The 19,146-nt window shown below is 40.2% G+C and overlaps 1 protein-coding gene across 2 annotated transcripts in view; it reads right to left on the bottom strand.

Annotated features, from left to right (window-relative positions):
- The window catches only part of UVSSA (UV stimulated scaffold protein A), a 58,246-nt gene extending 39,378 nt beyond the window's left edge, over positions 1-18,868 (bottom strand). The window contains exons 1-6 of one of the 2 annotated variants that reach the window (XM_064448946.1): positions 18,830-18,868; positions 17,943-18,273; positions 14,088-14,208; positions 12,509-12,925; positions 11,217-11,326; positions 10,560-10,688 (exon numbers count right to left, since the gene is read on the bottom strand). In XM_064448946.1, coding sequence (XP_064305016.1) covers positions 10,560-10,688; positions 11,217-11,326; positions 12,509-12,925; positions 14,088-14,208; positions 17,943-18,233 — 1,068 coding nt within the window. In that variant the 5' untranslated portion in view covers positions 18,234-18,273; positions 18,830-18,868. Of the gene's footprint in view, positions 1-10,559; positions 10,689-11,216; positions 11,327-12,508; positions 12,926-14,087; positions 14,209-17,942; positions 18,274-18,523; positions 18,728-18,829 lie in introns of those variants that run through there. The other variant, XM_064448945.1, reaches the window with a different exon arrangement.
- Between the last annotated feature and the right edge of the window lie 278 nt (positions 18,869-19,146).

The raw sequence follows: 19,146 nt of genomic DNA, 5'->3' as shown, positions 1-19,146 counted from the left end.
TTCCTTTTTTTTTAAAAAAAAATGATGTAAGGCATCCTCAGACAAGTGAACTCTAAACTTCATTTGTCTTTCAGCAGGCTTGATGGCTATGCATTTAAAAACCCATTCTATCTTATAAACTAAAAATTAAATGTACTCAGCTGTGATGGTCGTCATTGCATCTGCTATTTATATGCTAATACCCTCACTGGAAGATCTTGCAAATTATTCCACCATGCCAATATCTCATGTGCGTCTACTCAAAGCCAACTGAATATTTTTCTAGAGGCAGACGATTTTGGCTGGGGAACCAGAATATTTATCGCCTTAGAACCTTGCTAAAGGGGCAACCTTAAGCAAACACATTTTTTATTCAACCGCAACACAAAACATGCTTCAGTCATCTCAAATGAAGTTTGGGGATATTCTATGTAAGTAAACACTGACTGGGTAAAAATAAATTCTTCAGTGCCGGTAACAGAAACTGAATAGTCGGAGTATCTTACATGTAAGGACTTTTTACAAGTTCCTCCTTTTCAATCCTTTTATATTATCTAGCCCTGGATAAAAAGGAAATAAATGCTGACATTTTGACAGATTTCAGAACCCTGCTTGAGTTTTCTTGTGTGTAACACAAGGAAAACATAAACTAATAAAAGAGCTATATTTATAGGGACCTCCCACACACACTCCCTCCCCTTTGCTCTGTGATTTGAGCATAAATTCAAACCTAGATGACTGCAAATTAGATATGTGGTCCAGGCAAATCACATTTTATGTTTAGCAGTAGAAGTTACCACCACCCATTCTATTTGTAGTTGCCTCACAGAATCACAGAATCACAGAATCACAGAATCACAGAATCACAGAATCACAGAATCACAGAATCACAGAATCACAGAATCACAGAATCACAGAATCACAGAATCACAGAATCACAGAATCACAGAATCACAGAATCACAGAATCACAGAATCACAGAATCACAGAATCACAGAATCACAGAATCACAGAATCACAGAATCACAGGCTGGAAGGGACCTCAGGGATCATCTAGTCCAGCCTTTCTAGGAAGAGCAGAGTCTAAACAGCACATAGGGTACTTGAACAGTCTGACTTTTATTCAGGAATGCATTTTTCCCACTATTTCATAATTTCCAGAAGTTAGTAAAAATGCTTAAATGGTTCCAGCCCAACAGTTACCCTATGCACAATGCTGGAGAAGCAGCATACCTTCCTCCAAATTGCTTGAGCATTATAAACTACCCAATGAACCCGTGTTTCTTTAAATCAATGCACGAGAGCCATAGTCTATGAGTATTGTCACAGTCCTGGAGGTGCAAGCTTGAGGTTTACTCAGGACTTACGCCAAAGCCTCTCCATTCCACCCAGTGATAAGCACAGCTTGGCCATGCTCATTGGAAGGTCAATAGTGGTGAGGCGCATTGCACAAAACCTGTATATCACTCTGTGCTACTAGCTACTGCATCTCTGGACCCTAGCAGGCTCGAGGTCCCAGAGAAGCTTAGGATGGATTTTAATAAACAGCAGCAAAAATTTACTCAAAAAGACCAGTAGGTCTGAAGGTGCAGGACAGTTCAAAAAACCTTGGATCTTAATGAGTCATTGTTCAGAAGAAATTAGTACATCCAACATGCCCAAAGGACTAGCAATGTGCATTTACAGCTTCACAGAGGACAGCAAATAAAGGTAGTCTGGAAAACAGGTGCATTTAACAACATTATTATCTTGGGAAGATATTGCGAGGCAAGTTTAGTACTTCTTTAGCAGTAACAACTGCTGTATCCTCAGATATACTTTCATACCTCGCTACTTGGGCTCCTACCATCCACCAAAATAAACAGTACTCGGTTGCATAAATATTCTTAAACCTTAAGAAGATATATTAAAAAAGCAAAGTTCTCCTGCATAATCCAAAGTTTTCATAAAATGAATACCACATTCAGGGAAGGTGTAACAGTTTTACTTAAACTACTGAAGATCTCCAGGTCTAACAAGGCCTTTCCTTTCCATGCATCCCAGAGAGCTAGAACAGAAGTCTGCTACCCTTCATTATTAAAGCTAATAAAGTTCCCCAACATAAAAAAAACATTGACTCCTACAAAATTTATGCTGACCACCTATATTTGATACCTATATTTCTTTTGTTTTATCAAAACTGGCTGTAGTGTTAGTCCCTTAAATGTCTTCATGTAATATTTATACAAAAATAAAGGTTACATCGTACTTTTAGAAGTACAGGAATGTACTTCTCCCGTGCAGTTACTGTACATACCTCAGGCACTACATCTTATTACACAGAAAAAAAAAACAACCAACCCCAAACAAAAAACCCCACATATAGTTTAACAGTAGTAGCCGGTATGTTTGTTTCATCCAGTTTTTCATTTACACTGGGAGGTGAGCTAATCATAAATCACCCCATCAATTTGAGTCCTCTGATTAAGTAAAGATTGACCTTCATAATCGGATCGGCATTACCTGAGTTCATTCAGTTACTGAAAGGGACAGTCTCACTATCTGAGCTTAATGCTGCTACAGAAATCTTCTTCTCTGGATTAGGTTCCAGTCAGTTCAGGCCCCTGCTGGAACAGGAGCTCTATCGCTGGTACAAGGGAGGCACGGGGAATCATCAGGGGAGGAAACAGAGACAGGACTATCCCTGTTGATTGCTGCTCATGTTTAGATCATCTTTAAGCCAACCATAAAATCTCTACCGAAATATATAAGCTGCTTCCCTGTTCAGTTCCCACAAGTAGTACAACAGCAACCTGTACAAAAACCTGCCTGCTAAAAAGTAGATTTGATAACTACACTAAGAAATACCAGGTAGAATTTAATTGTTAATGTTTCAGGAATTGTAGAATGGATTAAATAATTTTAACAAAAGAAGACGTAAGCATAAAATAGTGTTGCACACATTACCTGCACCTTGAAAACCAACCTTGGTTTCTTCATAACTTATGGATAACCATGAGTAAGGAAAGACTGTAAAGTGCCTACTCAGTTTTTCATTCATCTTAACATAGAAGGAAAGGTTTGCAAGTTCAAAGTCTGAGGTGTGATAAAGCCAGCAAAGCTACAGGCCAAGTGATGTGAAATCACGTTTAGAATCCACGCTCAGACAGGAACGTATCCAGAGCAGAATTCCTAAGATGTTTCCCATTCCTAAAGCGAAAGAAACCCCTAATTTTTGTCACTAAAGAAGAAAGCAGCTGTCATATAGCCATTGTCAAGGCTACAAGCATTACCCTGAACAGCCACTACGCCTGCACCACCCTTCCCTTCTTTCTGGACTAACCATTTTCCTCTACACAGTGTTCCCTGCACACCAGTCCAGGTAAAATTGTTTAAAGCCATTGCTTAAGGCTGTAGTGAGGTCCAGGACTGGCTTTATCCAATTCTGGACAAACAGTTGGTTTATGGTCTGATAACTCAAAGGTCAACCAAAAATACCTTTCTTACCCCTCCACAGAGAAGTCTTTAGGTTTTCCAGTGCTTTTCAGCTAGTCCAAGTTATCTTGGACTACGAGATGACAAACAGTATTCCTATGGCCACTGGAAATATCTTGGGCAATGTTTTTAATTATTTAATTTATGATTCAGAGGCCTATACATGATAAAAGCTAAATTTTAGAGCTGAGAGGGGGAAAAAATTCTCAGTACTAGTAATTTTCCTTATGAAATTTTAGGAAGTGTGATTTCCACCTAAAACGCGATATAACAAGATTTCCTTTGTGCAGAAAATTCCTACTGCATTTGCTGGATTACCACCTATCGCCTAGACCGGATCAAACTCATGCTGTTAAAACTTTTTATCCATGACCAATGTATATATGCCCCTACCTCATGATATAGACTGCACACATATACACTGTAAAATCAGTAACTAAATTGCCGCTTACTTCAGCAAACTCATTAATGAGTCTGAACTACACATTTATTAAAAATTATTTCAGAATCTATATATTTAATAGATAAATATACATCTCAATTAAATAAACCTAATTTATTACAGGCAACAAGTCAACAAAATATCCTATGCAAGACACACATAACTTTACATATATTCCTGACTCTGGATTTTAGGCACAAAGATATCATTAGATGTGAATATATTTACTTTAATATCACTGCATTAACAAAATTTAAATGCATTAGTACGTGTTCCAAGCCTGAAAATTTTCTTCCTTTTCCATTTTTATAAATACACATTTATGAACCGTTATGAACCTCACAAATATAATCAATTCACTTCAGTAGACTGTTTCCCCTTGTAAGGTAGGATGGATAAAAAGCAGGAAGCAAATTTATATCTACTACCTACAGAGTACACACCACTCAGTATTCATAGATGAATCAAGGGCGATGACCTTTCGGCCTGAAAAACTTAAATACTTAACATAAGGGTTAACTTGATGATAGAGACATCCTACTTTATTTTACACTCTATTAGAAAAGCTCCAAATTGCATTGTGCGACCTGCGAATCAGATAGGGATCAGAGGTCGTCACAGTGACAACTTTAAGAATTCATGGCTAGATCTGCATAACAAGATATTTTTAATAACTTTGTAACAGCGGCAGGCTGCATAGCCAGTGCAAAGCATAAAATACACCACGGCAACACTCAGCTCTAGAAAAGGAGGAAAAAAAAAGCCAAAAAAGCAGCCCAACCGCAAAACATCAGACGAGCTGATTAGACACTTCAACAAGAGAGTGCTGTTTTAAGTGCTAATTTTACAGTGTTTTGTTTTATATCTGTCCTACATCCTGATAGGACTTAAAAAACCCAAAAAACTATTTTAGCTGAAAAGCTATTGCAAGAGAGACGTTTCACAGAGAGAAATAATTATCATATGATGGTTAAAATTGGGGAGGAGGGAAGAGCATCTGTACGACTTATTTAATATTTTGTGTTTACTTTTATAGTTACGATTGACCTGGCTTTTTTGATAAATATTAGCTAGACAAAAAATAGTAATTTAAAATGTTGCCTGGGCTATTACTCTGACCATACAAATGTTATTAAACTTTATTCTGAGCACATTACGTGCTAATGCTGTATACACTCTGATAAAGGACATCTTTAGGTGTAACATTGACTTAAGTATCAAATATCCCTATATTTCTCTTAAGTAGAAAACATACGAACAGTCAACATCAATTTACCATTCTAATCTCAACATTAAATGCCTCTGGTTTTCAAAGGGCAACTTTGTTGAGTTATGGGTTTTTGTCTGTGTGCGATTTAAAAGCATCACCAGAGGAAAAGCCTTCTTTTACAAAGACATCTCTCTTGCCCCTTGGTCTGAGTATGTTTTAGCAGATGTGGGTTCAGGCATGGTGAGGGATCACAAAGGACAATTACTTACCCCCAGAAACAACTTCTCTAAAATGAAGAAAAGAAATAAAAAAGGAGAATGTGAGTGTAAGAGGCTGTTACAGAAAGCAGAAAGCAGTCAGCTGGACTGGGTTCTCTATGGCTACAGAAAGCAGCAAAAAGAGAAAACAATACAGCCTTTCCTTTTGATCTAAAATTCAAGTGCAACTTTTTTTTTTAAAGGCAGGCACTAACTTGACTGAAAGCCAGACTTAGAAAAGAGCTGGTTATAAAGCTACAAAATGAATAGGTAGAAATAACTCATTAGTATTGATAAAATGCCAAGCTGTAGTTGAAGATATGGAAATTTAAAAAAAATCAGAATTAGTCTTGCAGCCAAGTAATTGGTAGAGCTCTTGGCTTAATTTATTACGTATTAAAATTTTAATCTTTCTATGTATTAAAATGTTTTAAGACTAAATTATCACTGGCCAATACTTAACTTGTAAATATAATTTGTAACAAGTTTCTGATATTATTCCGTCAGAAAAAATCCAACTTGTATTGCAGTAAGGTTTGGGGATCAGGTCAGGTTCTGGACAACACAAGGACAGCCTTCTCCAAATCTAGTTATTAATGGCATTATTGAATTCAACCAGATGTTTCACATGGATAAAATTAAGTACACGAATAAATCAAGATCCAAGCACGCGCTTAGATTTGACAGAAGATAAGGAAAGGTGAAACAAAACGTAATGAAGACAGTTAATGAAAAACTATATATCTATCCCTGATTGTTAATATAACTTGAAATTAAAAATTCAAAGTGTAATAGGCCTGTTAAACCATCGCTCTGCTGACAGACAAATGAGCGGGATGCTTCTCACAGCATATTGCCTACTAGCTTCGATTTGTCCCAAGTTTTAGCCAGCCTGAGTAGTAAACCTTTTACGGCTTCCCAAAGGTAATAACATAAGAGATAAACATACTCAGGGTACAAAATGTAGCTAATGAGTTACATTTCTATTAACAACGATTAATAACGGGTACTCCTTTTTGTAAGTGATGTAAGTGACAGGTAGTGTGCATGATTTAAAATACAGTACACACTTGTCCTCTCACAACTTTTAAAACTGCAAGGTCATTTGCATCTAATCAGCTGCAAATCAGACACTAAAAAAAGTATAGTATTTTAGGAAAAGGAGGAAGACAATAACAACAGAACTATTTCTAACCAGCAAAAAATATTTTTAAAGGATCATTTTAGCTATAAATAAGTTATTCCTACAAAAGAACTAAACCTCTGGGAACAGGAATTTCTATGTAAACAGCAGAGCAGTGTTAGCCAATACCTACAATTGTACTTCTATAATATTTCATCTCAGTAGAGTCAACAATTAACTCGAAGTGTCTCCGGTTGTATTGCTGCTGGTGTAAGTTTACCTGGAAACACGGACTGAGATGATGGCTGGCTTTGGATAAAGGTGGCGTAGAGAAAAATGTCGAGCATGCAGTATGCACTCCCTCTACTGGGCACTGAAATTATCCTGCACAGGCATTCAGAGAAAGAATGGGACATGTCTGAGCATCCAGATACCGTGAAATAAAAGCCCTTCTACAGCTTCTGCCCCCTTCCCCTAGCTTCAGCTAAAAGTCAGATTCACAGAAAAATGAATTTCAACACTCTTGTTTATACTCTTAAAATACATCTATCAGAAACCAACATCTGATTCACACCCCAAACAAGTATTTAACTACAGGCAACATAACTTGTGTAAGCACACAAAAACTCATTTGCCTTTGACCGACACAGTAAGACTATCATTTTTTGTCCGTCCCCCACCTCTCTGAAAAAATAACAGCTCAGGAAGAAATGTCCTGATGACATCTGATCTGCTGGGGGCACAGCAATGGGAGGAAGGAACGTGTAGTCTGGGCAGCTGGGATGTATTGAGATTTACAAAATCTGCTGCAAGGGATGTGTTTCTAGACAGTCAAAGGATAACCTTTGTCATTCTTTTCCCTCTCCTCCCACAGCTCCTGAGAGGTAAGAGCAGAATGGTGCCACAGCCTACTTGTGTTGGCAGGGTTTAAGTATTATGTAAAATTCTCAGCCCTCCTCATAATTAAGGTTTTCTGATGCTTTGAGTTCTTCACTATCACAGAGGAGAAAAGAAAGAGGTGGTTATATCTCATGTCACTATAAACCGTTTTAAGTCAAAGTGTTTCAGTGCTTTCCTGCAAGTACCTTTGTATAAGAGAAATCCTGTAAACCTACAAAAAGTTCCCCTGTAGTCTGCAAAGCAGCGGGGCTTTTATGTTTTTCAGTAAAGATAAAGGCCAAAAAACTTCAGAGAAAACAATCTGTGCTAATTTTCTAACATGCTTTGATTGCCTGAGGATGCTGCCCTGCAGACTAGTGCTCCAAGATCTAGAAAATGAAGTGAGAACCAACGGAAAGCATGAAGGTAATAGCGAGGATTGCCAAAATCAGGCAGCTTCCCACACCAACCAAATGATTCTTCTGTGAAGGCAAGCCTGGTGACCACCAACTTCTTCCTCCCAATGTAATTTGCATCCAGCTACACTGCTGGTATATTCATATTGAACTGTATCAAGCATCAAGAATTACTCCAAATATATACGCCTTATTTGCATCTCAGCCATGCACATGTGTAACTGCTCCACCAAACAAGAGTACCAACAACACATGGCAACAGTAAGGGACTCCAGGACCTTCCCTCTTTTAAGCAGTGATTTACATCTCTGCAGCATTGAGGGGTATAGCAGAGTTCAGTGACAAATCTCCAGGTTCACTGTCTCTCACTAAACCCTCCCCTCTATCAACTTTCTTGATCTCAATTTGAGGATGGGTAAAGCCTTTCCTCCTACCATCTCCAGATGGAACAGAAACAAAGTACAGAATAGAACAGATAAAAAGGGAGGAAATTAGAGACCACGGAAGTATGGGGAACGAGCACAAAGGAAAACCAGAAAGTCTGAGGTGAATGGGCAAGCCCAAGTCCCCAGCCAAGTTTCCAAGTCCCTATCGTTCTGTTCTGTATTTGCTGATAAAATAAAATCACTTCCTCCCTGAAGGCAAGGCTTGCCTGTGGTGCAGGACCATAATTACACTTGAAATGAGCAAGTACACAAACAATTCACCTTTACGTTCTCTAGCTAACAATATAGGTAACTCAGACTGCAGTCACTATTTACCAGGAAAACTGCTATCATATCCAAATGCAGAGTTGTTGCAGACCAACTACAAAGCAGACAATTTACACAGGACCCTCTGCACTCAGACACTTTATTTACATTCTCCCTCCACTTACTAAGTGCCCCCCTTCACCTCTAGGTGTACTCATCTCTATACAAGAGCCGGTACAGCACTCTCTGACTCCGTGTGCTAACAAATAACATCGCAATGCACTGAGGTCTAGTGGGACAGGGTGGCTGTAAGCCAGTACTTTGGAGGACAGACTATCAGTGCTTCTCTTGGATCTAAAGATACAGAAGACGATAGCAAAACTTGGGCATGGCAAGAACTACAGTTCCAATGACACAAGGATGTACAGAGAGAAGCAACAACATGTAACACATGCAGCAATGATGAATTAAAGAGGAGTTGTGTGTAGTGTTTCATATACCGACATGTAAATATTTGACAGATGGGGATTTAATAATCACAGTCTAAGAGATGCTGTTTATTTTGTTCTATCAGGCTCTCATTTTACGGTGTTTTTACATTTCAACCAAGTCATTTGACACATGAATAAAAGATAATTTATACAGTTTCCTTTTGCAGTACAAAGCTCTCTATGTTCAGGTCATAAATTTAAAGTAACTCAGCACTAACACTAAATGTGGGTATTTTCCACTGGAAAAAAAACCCTAGGAATAACTATATATTGTTTTCAATGCTTAACTTAATACCTTAATCTTCATTCTTTCATTTTGAATGTATTCTTTGTGAGCACTGCTATGTATTTTCCTTTTTTCTTTTTTCCTTCTAACAATAGAATTTATTAGCTTTCAAACCTTATACAGATAGCATTGCTCAAACTCCAGAAGTGGTAACAATACCACTTTAAATACGTGCACATGCACACACACGAAAAATCAAGGCTTGAATGTCCTTTATATCTTGCAAGAAATATAGCAACCAATATTCCATGCAGAGGTGCAGCAAATGAAGTCCTGTCAAGCAAATGGCAGGAATGACAGCAGATGTCTGGATTCCTTCATAGCTGGTTGCATAAAGGTAGCACACATATTTCACTGGAGAAAAAAACCTCTGACAAGACAGTCTTTCAGTACTTTTCATTCAGAGTTGGCATTTTTGACTGGTGTGGTACATCAGTAGGTATTAAGGTGATGAACCAGATTAATCTTGATAAAGCTTCATTTGCACAATGAAAGCAAAGTCTACGACACTCAGTCATGGCTAAATGAGGCTGCCACAAACCAGTCCAAAGTATAATGTCCACATCAAATTCTTACAATCCAGTCATAAACCAGACTTTATTCTGGACCCTGACCCAAAACACTCTTATTTTCATGTCAAGCTATAGAGTAATTTTGTTTGACCGCAACCAACAGAAATGAGCATCACACAGCTCTGCTTTTTAGCTACATGAAGAAGCCATAGACTCCTTTTTGGATCTGGATGAAGTATTTGATCTTTCACCCTGCATTTATACACAAGTTTTACCTATTTCACAAAGACAGGTTTTGTGAAATATATTTTGACACTTTAAAGCTTTATATAACAACTAATACTTTTACAACCTCCTCATTCACATTACATGCTCACTAGAGAGAGTAAATCCTCCAAGGCGGAGACACTGTCTTCCTGAACTGTGAGACATTAGCACAGTTCAGCAAGTTGTAAAAGAACGTGAGCAATACCGTGTTTACTGAGAAACACGCACAAAAGCAGCGGAGGACATAGTGTTGCACGCTTCCCTATTAACTTACTCATTTCCCTGTCCTAAACAACAACAGTCCTGCCTTACATGGTTTTGCCTAATAAATAGGCCCCTGGCATGCTATACAGGTGTTTAGTGCAACTTCCTTGAGTGAAGCTACAACCAGCTGAATTAGTGTACTTATCAAACTTGTGTAGAAAGGTTTGACAGAATAAGGCTTAAGAGAAAGTGCATTTTTTGTATACAAGCTAAGCATTACTAATGGTCCCCTCTAGTAAAACAGAATTTTAAAGAAAATAAACTCACCACTTTTCTTTTTCTCGCTTTGAAAGAAATGTTTATTTCCTTGTATTTCTTCATAGCAGTCTCCAATTTATTCTTGAGATCAATGGCACATCTTAGCCGATCGTCATTTATTCCTGCTCTGGTAAACAACTGCAAAGCAAGAAATCAACATTCTTATTCTTGTTCCTGGACATCTGAGCCAAAAAACACTTTCAGTTTTCTTTCATAATTAACGAAACAACATTGTAAAATAAAGCAATTAGTGACACCACTTCTTTTCCTATCTAAAATATAAAAGCTAGTAGCAATTACTAAAGACAAACAAGGGTGGACAAAGGAGACTACAGGAGCTACATAACTTGTTTGATGGCTCTCAGCAATAGATATGCTGCCTACAGACATCCTTTTTTTAAAAAAAGATATAGTAAAATGGGGCTTCTTTGCAAAGGGTTAAAGTAAAACATGGCTTGTTTTTGTCAGAGGTGTCTGTATCAGAAAAACAATATTTCCTTTCTGTCAGTCCACCCCTACTGAGCTACAAATTCTTCCTGTTTGCACCAATGTTTCTTCAACATTAATTTCCTTTTTGCTCACTCTCCCTCAAGATTTACCGTACCCCAGTCCTTGCTTCTCAATCTCTTTATTAAGAAAATGGAAAAAATTGTCTCTTTATCCCACCTGAATCCAGGACTGCACAGAAGGCCAGAACTTATTTCTGAGGAGTTTGTGCGCATCCGTGACATTGTTTATTATGGCAGTATTATCTTCATTCTCATGCACTTTTATATCTGCTCAAAATGGGGGTGGGGGGAAGAGTTAGTGTGCAATGTTTATAGTATCTTCACTACAGGAGCTAAAGAAGCTAAGTGGAAGAAGTAGACATGAACCTTTCTAAAATATTTGATCACTTCGGGGAAAGTTACAAACATCAGAACATTTCTCTGTTCAGTACTAATTATTCTACCATTATCCACACATTCTAAAATATCACAGGAAAAGTTTTCAGTCCAGTGATGACAGAAAGAGTTGTTAAGCCATCACTACTAAGGAATCACTGAAGTAAACCACAGACAAGTGCAGTCTTACTATTTACTGTACATCTTGTCCTAAGTTCCAATCAATAGACTGCGACTTATTGTACCAGTTTCTGCATATTCAATATGAAAAAAAAAAATAAATCCCTGTCGCAGTGGCAATAGGGACTCAATTGTCAAAGAAGCCAAGTATGCCAGTACTCAAGTAAAAAAGGTACTTTTCACCTGTTAGTCATTCATAAGCCCCACAGATGAATTTCCAGTACTGTTGTCTGCAAGCACAGAAACAGGCACCTCTCACTGGCTGTTTGCACGTGACATTCCATTAGGACAGTAGTTGTAAGAGACTTCACTTAGACTACCAAAACACAACCTGTCCTAATTATTCTACGGGTAACTCATATTAGCAAAGTTATATAAAAAAGATATAATCATAATCCTTAAGAATTCCTACCAAAACTACTTAACTGCTGCTTGCATGTTTTCAGTACCAAGGGAGAAAAAAAACAAGTTTAAGGCACAGTCAACTGCAAGATTTTTAAATCAGAAGCTTATACCCCAGCTACAGAGAGAAAGAGAGAGCTGAGTAACGAAGCGTATGAGAAGGAAAATTATATATGGTAAACATATTTTTAAATTATTTAAAAACTTATTATAGGTACTATGAACTGCTGTAATGTGGTTACAACAACTAATACAAAAGTTCAGTCTTAGAAGGTAATTAATAAAATCTGTTAATCACACACAAGGACACCCAAACCTAAGAATGGTTACTAGATGAACCAGAAATAGAAAAGAACTCCAAAGTAAATCAAAGTGGTGTCCAGGAATCCCAGCATTTAAGTCAACAGAAAAAGGAAAAAAACAAAACCACAACTACAAAGCACTTCAGACAAAGACTGGCTGCAGCTATATGTGAAAATCTTTTCCAGGTACCTGTGGAGATTTCAAGGTCTAGGGTATACTTATGTGAAATAAGCCCATGGTTCCTAACAAAAGTCTGGTAATCATCATCACTGAGGGCAGGGACATCAGATTGAACTTCGGAGCATGTGCCTCCATCTAATTCTTTCTGCTCAGGTTTCTCCTGTTTCTCATCTAACTCTTTGTTTTTATCAGTTCTAACACACTGAGAAACAGAGAGAACGTCCTTGCTGCAGCATGGCTGTTCATCATCCACGCATCCAAAACAGGACTGATTCAAGGGGGATGCAGGTCTGTCCTCATTAGCAGGCATTTGTTTGTTGGGTTCCAGCTCCATGCCATAGACAGTGAAGTCAAAAGGGTCTGGCATCAGAAGCCGGAAACAGTTTTCCATCTCTGTCAGCGTGTTGGCAATCTCTTGGGACATTTCTGTCAAGAGACAAGACAATTGTTTTAGAATATTGTCAAACACTGTAAAACATGAAGGTCTCCGGAGCATACACAGATTTACAAAACAAATATGACCGCCAAAGGGGTAATCCATTTAGTCGGTAATCAGTGATAGTTTATCCATACAAATCTCTCTCTGCTGCAGAAATTGTCCTTATAGAAGTGACAATACTTTCCTTAAGCACGAAACCTAGAATTTCCTGAGCAAGGAATTTAGAATCAGTGTTCCTCCTTTCCATATCCTCTCTAAAATTTCACTATGCAAAGATGACAAATACTTCAGAGAATTTGAAGGAGGACAAGGTTCAACAAGGATATTCATACTGATGGTGGTGGGTGTTCATTCTACAGCCATGAACGTTATAGCTGCTTGTAGGTGCAGCCATGAATATATGCTACTGCTCAAAAAGATGCTACCAATAAAAGTGACTCTAAGAAGGTTAAATCTCTCTAAAATTCCACGTTTCCAGCATATAGAATAAATGCAGACATAAATGCATGCATTGCATATACCAAAGTAATTTAATTAAATAACCCTTTGTAACTGCAACATAATATACTTACTCTCTCTGTTCTTCTTTCGTATTACAGAAATATGTTTGTATGTACATATTGCTTACAGGTTCAGCCCTCAGACACATTTTTTAGCAGCAGTATGATACTTTCCATAGATATCCTACACTGCATCCGGTATGCCTGTGCTGACCATTGCCTGTACTTCTGGAACATGATGACTGTATATACAATATAATTAAGGTCATCACCCAACAGGTATTGAGAAGTCTGTGTCTAGTCATAGACATAGAAATGAAGCCAGCAGCTCCAAAAAGTCTCATGATATGTTTGCTTGAGTTTACGCGTTCATACTTGACTGAATTACAGACCAGACTTTGCTAACTTTTTTTTTTTAAAATCTCTTCATACTACTGAACTCACAGGACTGTCACTTGTTTCCCCTGATGTTCTTTGGGTGAGAGCGCCAGAGGCTCAAGCTCTAACAAATGTACTACTCCTGCCCTCTGTGGTCAGCTATTAGTTAGATAGCTATTCTCTTAGAATTTGTTTTACATAACCTTAAAAAACGGTTGCTTTAAAAACAAACAAAAACACCCAATACACCATAAGAACCAAATCAACTCACCTTCCATTTCTTTTTCAGCTCTTTTGGCTTTTTCTTTGTAAATGTTATCCAATCGTTTTTGTCTCTCCTCTTCCCTCCTCCTTTCAGCCACGGTTCTGGCATGCACATCTTGAAAATCCACCTAAGGAGGAAATGAATAAAAAAGTGTAACATTCCTTGTAAGAAATATACAGAAAATCCATTTCCTAAGATCCTTATCTGTGGTGAAAAATCCTCTAACATCAGTGATCAGCCAGAAGCTCAGCAGTACTTCCTTTTATCTCTTCTTCTCCTAGAATCAATAACTACAGTAATTCTGAACAGAGTTTTTACTTCCACTAATAAAGGACTGCTGAGAATCAATGGCTTTCAGAAAGGAATCATAAGGTAGAAAAACAAAACACTTAGGTTTCTGCATCTAAATTGCAGGAATAAGCTAGGCTTTGGGAGACCTCTGTCACAGCACTGGAGTGATGGCGTTAGGGGGAATGGGCAGGAAGAGACTACACAGGGTAGGTATTCAAATTACATGAAAATGTCACACTAAATCCACCATTAGTAAAGGAAATTTAGGAAAATCGGTTAAGTACTATTACCACAAATATACATATCACTTACTGAAGAACTTCGTAAGCAAGGAAAGTAGAAGAGAAGACATTCAAATTCATTAAAAAAGACCAAATTTTGCATTTTACATTTACATTTGTTGGATTTGGGGATTGAAAGATAGGTTATCATTCAGTCCCACTTTCTTATGACTAAAATACAAACATAAATCTGAGTGATTCAAACCGCCGTTTCTTAAAATAATTGCAGTGGGGTTTTTTTTTTTAGTTTGTTCTTAGAAAGGCTTGAAAATGCAAATATTTTTCACTTCTGTTTTAAGGAAAGGAGTCTTGATTGTATTATTGCATAAGGAAACCCCTTTGAACAAGAACACCACAGTATTTCCTTTTGGTTGCTACCATATAATTTTCATTAACTTCAACTGAGATTACGTTGAATGCTGAGCAAGCCCATACTTTGCTCCTAATAAAGTCCGCAGGCTCTCTGGTGCTATGTCTATATTACAAGCACCCATCGAACATCTGTCATTAGTGCCGCTGCTAGATGATAAAGCTTGTTAGCACACAGTAATGGTTGCCAGACACTGACATCCTACACCAACGTTCTGGAGTCCCGCAAGAGTAAAGCAATGTAGCTGAATCTCACATATGACATACAGTTCCAGACAACACTGAGATCTCTCTACACAGGACAAATAACTCTCACTTTCTTTCCAGTCCCAGAAGGTCTCTCCTGTAATATGTACATGGACTTACCAGCCACGGGTCAAGCAAACCAAGTAGTACATCCTCCTACAACCAAAGTTTGCATCGTTTTTGCACAGTCAAGAATTTTGTTGGTCTCTCATCTCAAAATTACAGAAACTTCTTCCTATTTGTTCGGCATTAAGCAAACAGGTAACTCCATTAAACGCTATAAAAGGTAAAAAACAAATGCTTGAACTTGGGCTGAACCATGTGCTTGAGTAAAGTGTCTTGCTATGTAGATGCTCCTACTGCTGAATAATCCCTACAGCAGGCAATAGGCCTTAAGGTTTTCACAAGTCTTATTTATGCAAACACTTTAAAGACAAATGGTTTTTATATAAAAGCCTCTAGGAGCAAAAGTATACTCCATTGGTTTAGGAAGACAGGCATGCTTACCAAGCTCTTTTTTTTACTGGGGAATGGGGGGTCAGAGGAAAGGTAGGGAAAGAACTAATTTCACAACCTATAGCAGCATGTGGATCACCAAACTTTTTGGATTTCAGGATCCAATTTTTCTACCAAGTTCACATAGCTCTCCACACAGTAGCAGGAGAAACAGATTGACCCAAGAGCAACATCACCCTCAAAAATGGAACAAAAATACAGAACCCAGGATCTACAGCTGCCATTCCTAGGCAGTCAGACTGGACTTGCCCAGAAAAAACAGGGCTAGCGAGAGCTTCCTAAATGAATTCTACCTACAGTAGTCTTGTTTGCCCATTCTTTCCCCTTCTCTGTCCCAAAAGAACAAGCCACATACTGCTCTGCTGTGTTGTTTCATACTTCAGCACTTGGCCAGACGCTCCTCTTACAACATCTGCCAAATCATCACGGTTTACCATTGATAACGAGAGCGCACCTCACATACTAGATATCTATGACCAACCAAGGCCACAGCACACACAAAGCTTCAAGTTGCCCAAAACAGGGCACACCGGCCTTCTACAGAAGCCTCACGAGGTCAGAATAACTCAGGGCCTGAGCTACAGATGTGCACACAGGCTCACTCGCTAACTCAGAAACTTGGTCAGAAAACATCCAACCTCACTGAGGTGATATGGACAGAAATCAGAGCTGTTGTTCTGCCCCTGTATCGGTACTGGCTACATGAAGCCTTTTACCATTGATCTGCAATTATGGAACTGGATGCGATGGGTTGTAAGCAATTGATCTTGATTTGAAGGGTGTAAGCGGTGGGCCTAGGCAACTACCGCAACGGCCTCCTCAGATCTTTTGGCTGTTTCTCACACTTCCAAGTATCTAGCTGGCAAAAGGTTGATTAAGTCAGTTGGTTCATCTCAACTCTTCAAGTACAAGAGTGATCAAACTACACAGGATTGTTTCTATTGGTACTAATGTTTCTAGAAGTATTTAAATTCAGCTGCTTTAGAAAATAGTACAGCTCACCTTGCTGGGTAGCTTAGGATCACGAATATACAGAGCGGTCACCCAGTCGTAACTGGGGAGCAGCCATTAACCACAGGAGCCCAGACAAACATGCCAAACTTCAGCAGATTTGCCATACACTCGCATGCTCAATCTGCTAAGTCTGTGTTATGTGTTAAAGCTCCCCCGCCTCAGTCTTGCATTTCTCCTTTCATTTAGTTCCCCACCCCTTTATTAAACAAGACAATAAAGGAGGATTCAAAGACAACCACCTTCTGTGAGCAGATGCCAAAAATTGTACAGAAAAAGAACACAGTACAATAAATAATACAAGTAGGGCACGCTGTTAGCTCAGTATGGAACCAGAACAATAGAAATACATCGTGTATCACAGAGGTTTTTGATCTACTGTTCGGAACACTGAACATCTGTCTTTCTGAAGAGAAACGGAATCGATACGTTCATTGAAAGCCTGATATTACCATTGTAGATAGTGTGAATGCTAAAATAGTGCTCCCAATTTCATTGTTTGCACCTCAGAAGGGACACTAAAGGAGAATAATGTTCAAAACACAGTAACTTGAAGCCTAGAAGGGAGAGCTAAAAGCAAGTGTTTACATACAAGAAATTCCTCTTTGATAAAGCTTCTTGTATGACACAGTAACACTGCAGCTGAGGGGTGCCAGCACCTACGCTTACCGTCACTGTCCTATGGTGAAAGGATGCCAGAACCTGGCAGCTCAGTACAGAGATCAGGGTAGTTTGAACTTGCACAAAAAGGACACAGTAGTTTAAACTTTCATTGAAAAACTTACCAGCTGATTACCCTCAGTTTAAGGCACAACCATCATTTCCCTTCTAAAAAGGCCAGACTGTGGGGCTTCAGGTACGAATCAGTGGGCAAAAGCCTGTTGGTGAGCAATACGTTTTGCACTCTGAGAAAAGGCTACGCGAGCCCAGCTCTGTGTATGAGCCTGAGGTTTTTAAAACATTACAATACTGTGAGATGAACAAGAAGTTTGGGGTTTGTTTTTTGAAGAGCACGTCCAACAGGGTGCCTCCCAAAGACGACATAATTTCCAACAGCTTTTCTTTTACATTTATTGGTTTCCTCGCTTTAAACATCTCCTAGTGATCATCACCTGAAAACACACACAGCAGTAAAAATGCAGAGTACCTTCTTATTCTGCTTTAAGAAGTGGTATCCCAGAGCAAGCTGCTTGTAGGCCTCTCCATACTTCTCATGCCAGTCTTGGACAGACTTAAGGGCCGCTTTCCTGAGTTTCTGTGCCACCTCTTTGGGCGGGGGAAGAGGCTGCTCATGGTCTATCCCCACCGTGAGCTCCAAGAACTCTTGGAAGTTGGAAATAACCAGCGTACGGAACTGATGGGATCGGGCAAACAACTCCTGCACGATCTGGAAAGCCGAGAAGCGCATCTCGGCGTGCTCCTCGTTGAGCCGCGTCATCAGCAGGTGGTAGGCATGGCTGATGTGTTCCTCTGAAGACCTGGGACGAGAAAAATCAATTTTAGAAAGGAAGGGGAGTTATTTAAGAGGAGGTTTAGCATGTAAAAACACAACTTTTTTAAAAAAAATTATTTTACATTTTAAACCAGCAGCCTCCGCGCTGGCGGCAGGCCGTGCCCGGCTCAAACAGCAGGTCCCGGGGTCCCCTTTGGGGGAGGCGGCGAGGCCCTGCGCCCCCTCACACCCACCCACCCGCCCCGCCCCGCGTGGGGCGGCCCCGCCGGCCCTACTTGCAGATCTTCTTCAGCTCCTTCATCCTGCCCGGCTCCAGCCGCGGCTCCCCCGAGGTGGTGAGCTCCTCCACCAGCGCGGCCAGCCGCCGGTCCATCCCCGCGGGCAGCGACGGGCCGGGTTGGGGGAGACACAGCAACAACGGCGCGGCCCAGCCCGCGGAGCCCTGTCAGGGCGCCGGGAGCCCGCCCCCGGGAGCCCGCCCCCGGAAGCCCCGCCCCTCACGGGAAGCCCCGCCCCCCGGCGGGTGGTACCGCCTTCCCTCCCCCCCCCCCGGCGCCTACCATCGCCCGCCCCCGCTGCACCTGTCGCTTTAAGCTCGCGCCGCCCCTCCCGCTCCCGGCCCCTCGGCTCTCTTCCGCGCCGTGACGCCCACGTGACGTCTCGCCAGCCGGAAGCACGCCTAGACGAAGGCGGGGAAGAGCTTAAAGGGCCCGCGCCTCGCTTTGGGGAGCGAGGCGGGGTGGTGTTAACCCCTTGTTGTCCGCAGGGGGCGCAGGGGCAGCGCCCACCTGCAGGGCTGCACCAGGCCGGAGGGGCGCGCAGCCCACACGAGGCTCCCTAGCCCGGTGGGGAGCAATGGCCACCTGCTGCGCAGTGCCCTGGGCGTACAAACCTACTT

The sequence above is a fragment of the Phalacrocorax carbo genome, chromosome 4, assembly GCF_963921805.1.
Source record: "Phalacrocorax carbo chromosome 4, bPhaCar2.1, whole genome shotgun sequence".
NCBI classification, from domain to species: Eukaryota; Metazoa; Chordata; class Aves; order Suliformes; family Phalacrocoracidae; genus Phalacrocorax; species Phalacrocorax carbo.
Note: the sequence above shows the minus strand (reverse complement) of the source record. Positions and strands in the feature narration are given on the sequence as shown.